Source organism: Mizuhopecten yessoensis, unplaced genomic scaffold (genome assembly GCF_002113885.1).
Source record: "Mizuhopecten yessoensis strain PY_sf001 unplaced genomic scaffold, ASM211388v2 scaffold7763, whole genome shotgun sequence".
In the NCBI taxonomy this organism is placed as follows: domain Eukaryota; kingdom Metazoa; phylum Mollusca; class Bivalvia; order Pectinida; family Pectinidae; genus Mizuhopecten; species Mizuhopecten yessoensis.
This window is the reverse complement of record NW_018407210.1, coordinates 914,052-924,968: the sequence shown is the minus strand read 5'-3', so window position 1 is coordinate 924,968 and position 10,917 is coordinate 914,052. Positions and strand designations below refer to the sequence as shown.

Genomic DNA, 10,917 nt, shown 5'->3' with positions numbered 1-10,917 from the left:
AGAATACCTACAATGTTCCTGGTTCAAGCAGCTATATACAGAGCTACAGGTACACACTAATTTGGGGTAAGTTGTCAGGAAGTATTCGATCACTTTAGTACTTTGTCCAGCGTCTAACAATAATGGACTTCTCAAGACCCTGATACACGATTACATAAGTTCAGCTGCGACGATGATGTCAAAATATTTTGCTCTGGTGAATTAAAGTACTTCTTACCTTTTGTTTTGATATGAACTTGAAACTTAAGACAAAGTCAAGTTTGACATTAGGAATGTTTTAAATTGAAGCTCAGTTTGGGGTTACATTTATTAGATACCTTGGCCGCCGTCTTAACCTGGACAGAGTTTCAGAAGTGATTTGCTGGATTACAAAAAAAAGATTTTTTTGTATTTACAAATGATTGACTGACATTTAAATGGCAAGATAGGTATTTTACAGGTGTTTGAAAATTTGGTGATACTCGTAGGGGTTATGCTCTCCTATGTTGTGTGCACACTTTGAATATGTCATGATGTAATCGACGGCTCTGTACACTCCACCTTGTGAATGATTGAAGTAGACAATAGCCTGGCAGTGTTATGGTAAAATTGACTGGCTTTAGAGCCAGGTGTTACTCCCCTCAACTCTTCAAAGGACAGGTATCAGCCAAGCGATTTTTCAAGTATTATACCTGATAGTAATCAAATAGGCAACTGCCTGCATTTGGTTTTGTCATGACATTTCTAGGGGTACAGAGAAAATAAGTGAGTATTAGCCTTGAGTACCCAGGATGTGTTACATCGGGCAGTGAAATGCTGTTATACATCAATACTCCACCAATAATGCTGTTATACATCAATACTCCACCAATTTACTTGTAAGTCCCATGTATTCAAACTGGCAGTTAAGTGTTTTATATCAAGGCTCCACAAACTTACGCTCAAATCTGAGTGATGTAAATACTAGCTTATGTAAGGCTTAAGATCAATCCTATATTATTTTTGATATTGGGGTTTTGATTATATAGCAAACATTGCAAATTTCCAAATTGTTGATTTCATGTAATATATGTAAAAAATATCCTATGGATTTTTATAACTAGTATATTCATTGTTGTATCCCATTTAGTTAATCAGATATACATAAATATATAATTAGTTAATATAGTACTTGTCCGAGTAGAATTCTTTGATACCAAGGTAAATACCTCCCTTTTAGTGTACTTTTAAATATTTTTTAATTTTGATTGACCATTTGATATAAACATTAGATTTCACACTAAAAGGCCCTGTTTACTGAAAAGAATGTGTCCTCCTGGAATGATATCAGCACAGAAAACAGTAATATATTAAATGGAAGCTACGATCCTGTTTGTACAGGCACTAGCTAGGGATATCTTTGATTCTGTGTACACACGGATATATATACTGTTTTCCCATGGCCATGTGAGAACACACAACAATAATGTCAGCCTTCTCTATTACCTCCCAATACAGTAACAATGTACATTCACGTCTACTGTCATCAGCCAACAACTGGAGAATCAAAGGCTCAAAGGTAAAATCAATCCCCTGGTGTATTGGTATACAGTAACATTAACAGGTTAACACATTTATGACCTGGTATACATAAACAGGTTAACACAGTTATGACCTGGTATACATTAACAGGTTAACACAGTTATGACCTGGTATACTGTAACATTAACAGGTTAACACAATTATGACCTGGTATACTGTAACATTAACAGGTTAACACAGTTATGACCTGGTATACTGTAACATTAACAGGTTAACACAGTTATGACCTGGTATACTGTAACATTAACAGGTTAACACAGTTATGACCTGGTATACTGTAACATTAACAGGTTAACACAGTTATGACCTGGTATACTGTAACATTAACAGGTTAACACAGTTATGACCTGGTATACTGTAACATTAACAGGTTAACACAGTTATGACCTGGTATACTGTAACATTAACAGGTTAACACAGTTATGACCTGGTATACTGTAACATTAACAGGTTAACACAGTTATGACCTGGTATACTGTAACATTAACAGGTTAACACAGTTATGACCTGGTATACTGTAACATTAACAGGTTAACACAGTTATGACCTGGTATACTGTAACATTAACAGGTTAACACAGTTATGACCTGGTATACTGTAACATTAACAGGTTAACACAGTTATGACCTGGTATACTGTAACATTAACAGGTTAACACAGTTATGACCTGGTATACTGTAACATTAACAGGTTAACACAGTTATGACCTGGTATACTGTAACATTAACAGGTTAACACAGTTATGACCTGGTATACTGTAACATTAACAGGTTAACACAGTTATGACCTGGTATACTGTAACATTAACAGGTTAACACAGTTATGACCTGGTATACTGTAACATTAACAGGTTAACACAGTTATGACCTGGTATACTGTAACATTAACAGGTTAACACAGTTATGACCTGGTATACTGTAACATTAACAGGTTAACACAGTTATGACCTGGTATACTGTAACATTAACAGGTTAACACAGTTATGACCTGGTATACTGTAACATTAACAGGTTAACACAGTTATGACCTGGTATACTGTAACATTAACAGGTTAACACAGTTATGACCTGGTATACTGTAACATTAACAGGTTAACACAGTTATGACCTGGTATACTGTAACATTAACAGGTTAACACAGTTATGACCTGGTATACTGTAACATTAACAGGTTAACACAGTTATGACCTGGTATACTGTAACATTAACAGGTTAACACAGTTATGACCAGGTATACATTAACAGGTTAACACAATTATGACCAGGTATAACGTAACGTTAACACAGTTATGACCTGGTATAACGTAACGTTAACACAGTTATGACCTGGTATAACGTAACGTTAACACAGTTATGACCTGGTATACTGTAACATTAACAGGTTAACACAGTTATGACCAGGTATACATTAACAGGTTAACACAGTTGTGACCTGGTTATCATTTTAAAGTTTTATGAAGCACATTTTGATACAACCAGACCTAATAAGGATCAGTCTACCCGTGTCTCTTGGTCACACCTATCCTCACAGTGGTCCTCACAGACAGTACCATGTGAGTGAGGGAGAGTTGGCAACTCCTCGGTCCTAGATGAGTTGCCAGCTCTAATGATGAGTACCCAACACCTGCATACAGGTCAAATTTAATGTGAGGTCCAAGAGGATGAGCCAATTCACAAAGCATGTATTTCATACAAAAACTCACTGTTTCGTTAGATACATTTTGCTAAATATGAATCACAAACAGAAAACGTGAATTATCTGTACATAATATCAACATGAATTGGCGTTATGTACAAAATTAATTAAATCCACTATCTTTCGAGAACAGGTAAGACTTGCTGATCTGTGTAAGACTATGTGTAGCACTGTGATGTCTGATGACTGGCCTATACACATCTATCCTTGCATGCTTAGCTCCTGAGAATATGAATAGAACACCGACATAATCACACATGTGACTCAGTGAGAAGTTTGCGGATTCGTTCAACCTCCACTTGTGTGTTTAGTCGAATCTTTTTCTCTTCGTCCACCTCTGCCATTAAGTCTTTTATCTGTCGCGATTGTTTACTTCGCATGTGTTCAACTTCCATTCGTAATTTCTCATTTTCGCTGCGCAGTTCATCAATTGCTGATTTAGAAGCACATGTTGCCCGTAACTCTCGCATTTCCTTCTTGAGTTCTTCTATGGCAGACAGCAGCATGGCGTTCCCTGAGGACAGACAACAGAAAATAAACCAATGTGAAAAGATAAGGCAAGGGTAGAGCCAATGCCGTGGTTTTCTTAATGGTGGAATAATTTGGTCCTTTGCTCCTCGTCTGGATACCCGAAAGTATGCAGGGGATTGAGTAAAAGTGAGAACATCGTAAAGTAGATTCAATCACAACAGGCGAAGGAGCAATAAGTTATTCTTGTAGTTTATTAGAAGTGTCGACCGGTTTTGCCCCTACAGTGGGCTTCTTCAGGACAAAATTAGAGGATAAAACTATCCCTGGTTTGCCCCTACAGTGGGCTCCTTCAGGACAAAATTAGAGGATAAAACTATCCCTGGTTTGCCCCTACAGTGGGCTTCTTCAGGACAAAATTATAGGATAAAACTATCCCTGGTTTGCCCCTACAGTGGGCTTCTTCAGGACAAAATTATAGGATAAAACTATCCCTGGTTTGCCCCTACAGTGGGCTTCTTCAGGACAAAATTATAGGATAAAACTATCCCTGGTTTGCCCCTACAGTGGGCTTCTTCAGGACAAAATTATAGGATAAAACTATCCCTGGAGTACTTAAAATCGGGGCACATAATGTGAAAAGATGATATAATCACTAGACATGTCCAGAGTCCATTCTTAAGCTTCAAGATATTTTGATAAATATGTTTTAGTCTTGTGTTAGAAACCGTTCATGACTAACAATAAACACAGGCAAGAAGAAAAGTGTTAACAGTAGACCATACAAACCTGGGTTGGGGTCAGGAGGCCTGGCTGGGGCATGCTGGGGCTTGGCAGGTGGCGACTGTAAAAAACATCATCACATGTGACATGACATACATGACCTTCACCTACTAAAGTCATGTTATATAGAAGTACATGACCTTCACCTACTAAAGTCATCTAAGATTGATTTGCATTGTACATGACATTCTTCTCCAGAGGTCATCTTCACTCATTCAACCCTGAAGACACATTTGAACTATTCCAATTCAAAGGTTAGAAAAGTTTTTTTTATAAAATATAGGGGGGTGAATGAGTCAAATAGAGCACTAAATTCCTGCTACTCCTGTATAAAACATGTAGTCATCTTAAGAGTAAAATATGGTGCCACGAGATTTTGCAAGCTTCGTAAATTGTTGAACAATACATAACGTTTTTAGATACTATGAAATAAATTTCTAAAAATCTCATTAGGGTTAGTGTCTCCTAAAATAAAGGGCCATAACTCTGTACAAATGATTAGATAAGAATTCCACAGGAGTGAATGTGTCGCCTGCTCAGCGCTTTTAGTGGGGAAAAAAAGAGTTTTGGCTAGAGTTATCGCAGAAATAAGCAAAAATTAACGGCAAAAATGATGAACGTCGCTATGTCAAGTGCGGTATGCCAAAATGCAAAATGTTGAAACTCAACAGAAAAACCCATAATATGTGTTGAACATTATTGCTTCTAGCATTACCGCTTTGAAAGGAATGAATTAGAAAATAAAAAAGTTCTTGTGTTTACTACATAATGCCCTTATTTGGCAACAAAACGGGCATAACTCCATAAAACAAGAGATTCCAGAGGGATCTTGGCGCCCACCATTGTACCTTCTTCATTAAGTTCTTTGACAGATCGATCTTTTCTCTTCTTTCCTCTAATCTGTTTGATCGAGTCATGTTAACAGTAAATGCACCTTGAGGTAACATTTGATCTAAACTTAATACTGATGTGTATGAAAGCCAACCTTCAAAGAGAGTTTGTCATTTCACATATTTACTAGTACAGTACTTAATGTGAAAGAAATAGAATCAATCATTGCAATATGAGAAAGATCTGTTTAGTTCTTCTTTTAATCCATTTTGTTTTTATGATCAGTCTCAAAATATAACATGTACAACGAGAGATCAAGGGAAACCTACATATAAAATTTGAGAAAGATCCCTCTGGTACTTCTTTAGAAATAGCGATAACAAACTTTCAATATCAAAATCCAAGATGGCTGCCTGTCAACCATGTTGTTTATCCGATCAGTCTCAAACAATGCCCTGCACAGCTAATTAGGACCAAGGAGAACCTACGTATAAAATTTGAGAAAGATCCCTCAGGTACTTCTTGAGAAATAGCAATAACAAACTTTCACTATCAAAATCCAAGATGGCTGCCTGTCGGCCATGTTGTTTATCCGATCAGTCTCAAAAGTTGCCCTGCACAGCTAAGGACCAAGGGGAACCTACATATAACATTTGAGAAAGATCCCTCTGGTACTTCTTGAGAAATACTGATAACAAGAAATGTTTAAGGACGGACGACGGACGGACGACAGACCACGGACGACGGACCACGGCCGCAGGGTGATTTGAATAGCCCACCATCAGCTGATGGTGGGCTAAAAAACATGTAAACTTCTGAAATGCGAACTTGTCTGAGCTTTATTAATATGCAATATGTGTACCAAGTTTGAGTTCAATCAACCCAAAAAAACTCAAGTTATTGCACGAAAACGTTGTTTCGGAAGATGCAACCGACGCTGACAAAGTAATACCAATTTTTCACCTTGCGTTGTAGGCGACACAACAAGGACTGGTAAACAATACACCAGACAAACAGACAGACAGACAGACAGACAGAATGGAAACCATACGTCCCTCACACAAGCCTGGTGGGGGATGAACAAACAGTGGATACATTTTGTAAATGACAGTTGACAGTGTAAATTACTCTAGAATTTTGGGTATCTAGCCCCTTTACAATCTAGCTGGCAAATTTTATTTCCAGATACTCCCATTCAAAATAATGTCATGTTAACTTTGAAGCAGAAATGTCCTTAATCACAATTTTCTGAGGAACCTGCAAAATCCTGCTTTCAATACATTATAGAAATTTGACTAGAATTGTTTACCTCCTCCCTCATCTCGCGTGTGAGTGGGGGACGTTTTGGGGGCTCCTTCACCTCCTTCACTTCCTTCACCTCCTTCACAGGCGGTATGTCTCCATTAACCTTTGGTTCGTCCTATAATACAAAACATCAAACTAATCATATTTACTGAACAGTACTTACAACACGGTGGTATTAGTATACCCATACAAGGGGTAATATAGGTATCTCATATCAACAGTGGTTATATAAGTATGTCACCAACACAGGGGTAATATAATGTATCTCACCAACACAAGCTAGGGGTAATATAATGTATGTCACCAACACAGGGGTAATATAATGTATCTCACCAACACAAGCTAGGGGTAATATAATGTATCTCACCAACACAGGGGTAATATAATGTATCTCACCAACACAAGCTAGGGGTAATATAATGTATCTCACCAACACAAGCTAGGGGTAATATAATGTATCTCACCAACACAAGCTAGGGGTAATATAATGTATCTCACCAACACAAGCTAGGGGTAATATAATGTATCTCACCAACACAAGCTAGGGGTAATATAATGTATCTCACCAACACAAGCTAGGGGTAATATAATGTATCTCACCAACACAAGCTAGGGGTAATATAATGTATCTCACCAACACAAGCTAGGGGTAATATAATGTATCTCACCAACACAAGCTAGGGGTAATATAATGTATCTCACCAACACAAGCTAGGGGTAATATAATGTATCTCACCAACACAAGCTAGGGGTAATATAATGTATCTCACCAACACAAGCTAGGGGTAATATAATGTATCTCACCAACACAAGCTAGGGGTAATATAATGTATCTCACCAACACAAGCTAGGGGTAATATAATGTATCTCACCAACACAAGCTAGGGGTAATATAATGTATCTCACCAACACAAGCTAGGGGTAATATAATGTATCTCACCAACACAAGCTAGGGGTAATATAATGTATCTCACCAACACAAGCTAGGGGTAATATAATGTATCTCACCAACACAAGCTAGGGGTAATATAATGTATCTCACCAACACAAGCTAGGGGTAATATAATGTATCTCACCAACACAGAGGTAATATAATGTATCTCACCAACACAGTGTGCTAGTATTTATATACTAAAGGTTATTCTCACCAGTATACTGAAGACACAAACATAAATATATGACGTATTTCACACCTGTCCCTATATACACCAGATATTCACACCTGCCCATGGCCAGCTGTGTACCAGATAATACTCTCCGACCTCTCTCTGTACCCCTGATAAACCAGTTTATCACAACTGACACCCAATAAACCCTACAGCTTAAACTTGTTTTATCATTTTAATTCCAAAGATGGGATGCTAGTAATTCTCATCAAGTAATACTGGGAATCCTGATGAAGAGATACCATGACATCTACTGTTGTTCTGATAAAAGGCACCTGAATTTTCTGGATATCTAAGTAATTCTTGATAAAGAGAAGTCTGGACATCTACAGTAATCATCATTAACATACATATCTTATGTTTAAGATACTAGCACAATTTTGTTTTCCTGGAAATAAAAGGATTAGGATTAAAAAGTGAATATGAATAGAAGTAAAGATGAGTAAATTACAGCATGGAGAAGTAGTGAGATATTAATCAAAAGTTGACTATAGACATACATTATACAAACAGAAAGAAAACAAATACCTTAACCCTTAAGATTGTAAAATACAGAAGTGGCTCTATCAAAAGCTATGATTTTGTATTGATTTGATCCTAATTTTAAATCTCCCTCTCGCCATGAAGAACCATAATCTAGACTAACAATATCTCTTTAGAACCATAAGGTATCTACAATTTCATTGATCAATGAATAACACATAACTAGACTTATTTCCGTGTATTCAGTAAGATTTGCCCTGTAACAGTCACACTAATCTTATCCCACTGATATAACCAATAACCTCCCAATACTATGGTATGCTACCTACAGGTATATGGTATATCAAACAGAACACTGCCTATATTCCAAAGTTCAGTCTGTTGTCAACAGGATTTACAGGTAGTTTAATATGGCCGCACTGTGTATCTATCCACTTATACCAGGTCTAACCCATACAGGGCAGGTGAGCTAGAAATCATGTAAGATAAAGTTGAGGAAGAGGAAACTGGAAAGGCAGCAGCTGTGGCACCACCAAGCAATGAAGCAGAGACAGCCTGCTCACTGTACTGGACATGAAGGCACTTCGTTTAGTCATTTTAAGTTTTTCAAAACTTATATTCTTAATCAAAACTTAAACTGACAGATTAGCAAGGGTCCCACCATGTGTATGACTGTATAAATATCTCCCATATTCTCTGAGCAGAAGCCACAGCAATCCTTTTAAATTTTGAAGTATTGGTGATATGCATGTTTGTAATCTGACAAATACCTGTAACCATCAAAAATCAGAAGAGAATAACAAAACTTTTGATCCAAATATCTTAGCTAATCAGAAACCATGGCAGCCATCTTGTTTTATGGGATCGGGTTAATAATTAGGTTCTCTTTCACCATGTTCATTATATTATCTGTACCATTTACCATCGATCATGAACAACATCATATCTATGAAACAAAAAGTAATTGCCATATGTACATGTATGTCAGACATTCAGATTCACCAGACGGTGACCACACTGGACTAAAGGGTCTGGGAAATGTTAGATATCGACTAAGTAACCAGTTACACTGGAAACTAAGCAGGAGGCTTGGGGAAATTGTACATAATTTGATCATTCCATCACAAGATATTGCATGGAAAACTATCAGAATTCACTAAATATGTGTGGAACTCGCTGAACATTTAACCCAACTGAGAGATTTGGGTAAACTACATCAAGCAAGTTTGTTCAAAATCTGGACATTCTGTAAACGATATCACATAGAAAGCAATCAACCCATCAGAATGCAGCACCCTCAGACATTTAATATATCCAAAGAACTTGCCAATCATGAAAGCTAGGGTAAGTAGATTACCAGGTAAGTGTTATCAATATCCAATCATTTCCACACAAGACACTGCACAGAAAGCTCAGCCAATCAGATTTGAGAATGAAGTCTATTAAATACTCACTATTTCCTTAAACATCAAACCCAAGACTTTTGTAAGCAGTACATCTACATCAATCAAGGTTGATAAAAATTTGAACATACTGTCATAGGACATTGCATGGAAAACAAATAACCAATCAGAACATAGCAGCTTTATTTAAATATCCACGGAATTCGCCAATCAAATCCCTGAGGGAGAACTGAGTCAGTAGAACACCAGGCAAGTTTAATCAAAATTCAGTCATTCTGTCTTAAAAAACAAGAGTTCTAGAGGGCCTGTATCGCTCACCTGGATATCTAAGCAATCACTGCAAAATATCCTCCAAATGAGATCCAAGGGAATATGCCACACCCCAAGGCCAATCCTTGTAGCATATCTGTATTACCATAAAAACCCATGTAATTTGCGCACTTTTTTTTCAGAAATTTAATACCCAAAGTGGGGGGTGCGTAAACTACACAGGTATAGAAAAATTCAATTTTTTTTCAGGAAAAGATCGACGATTCTGAGAGATCGCCATCTTGGATTATGTCCCTTGGTACACGGAACTCTAAGACAAATGACGATCAACAAATTTATTTATGTCAAACATTAATAAAAGATACATAATGTGTTGTTATGTGAGTTTATGTGAAAAGTATTAATAAATAGGTAACCGTTAACAAAAAAAAGTTTAGCCAAATTCCTATGCCAGAGAATCGCCGATCAACTTACGACATTACGTTTCGACATCTCGGTGCGTTTCCCCATATTTAAGCTCCGTTCTATGTAAGTTCTGTAAGTATTTTCAAATCGCCTATGCGTATAACGTATAGCATGGTTTTTTTCCGGCTCACTTTCATGTTGATCTCGCGTCTGACATTACATAAACACGTGATTGATAATAACCTCGTGAATTATTTCAATATTTATTAAATGAAGCATCGTAAAAATAGTCTGTGTTAACTATTTTTTTCCTTGGAGTAGATTTGAAGAGGATGTATTGATTGTCCACGCTTCTAGTATAAACATATTTTTTATAATCCCTTATCAGTCAAATCAGTCTGTAGTTATGACAATGCAGTAGGGCTTCGTAATTCACGCCACGTGTTGGCGAGTGAAAAAAACAACAACACGGTCCGTCGATCGCGACTGCAAATCATTTCAATTAGTAGAGCTATTGTTAACGGGTAATCACAGAGATAGTGTTAGCT

General features: G+C 37.1%; 1 protein-coding gene across 3 annotated transcripts in view; it reads right to left on the bottom strand.

Moving 5' to 3' along the window:
• Positions 1–1,543: 1,543 nt before the first annotated feature.
• LOC110454289 (SH3 domain-containing kinase-binding protein 1-like) overlaps positions 1,544–10,917 on the bottom strand; it is a 35,678-nt gene continuing 26,304 nt past the window's right edge. For all 3 annotated transcript variants that reach the window (XM_021503726.1, XM_021503725.1, XM_021503727.1), the window contains 4 exons: positions 6,647–6,757; positions 4,513–4,567; positions 2,918–3,769; positions 1,544–2,747 (listed from right to left, as the gene is read on the bottom strand). In XM_021503726.1, the coding sequence (XP_021359401.1) occupies positions 3,507–3,769; positions 4,513–4,567; positions 6,647–6,757 (429 nt within the window). In that variant the 3' untranslated portion in view covers positions 1,544–2,747; positions 2,918–3,506. The remainder of the gene's footprint in view (positions 2,748–2,917; positions 3,770–4,512; positions 4,568–6,646; positions 6,758–10,917) is intronic.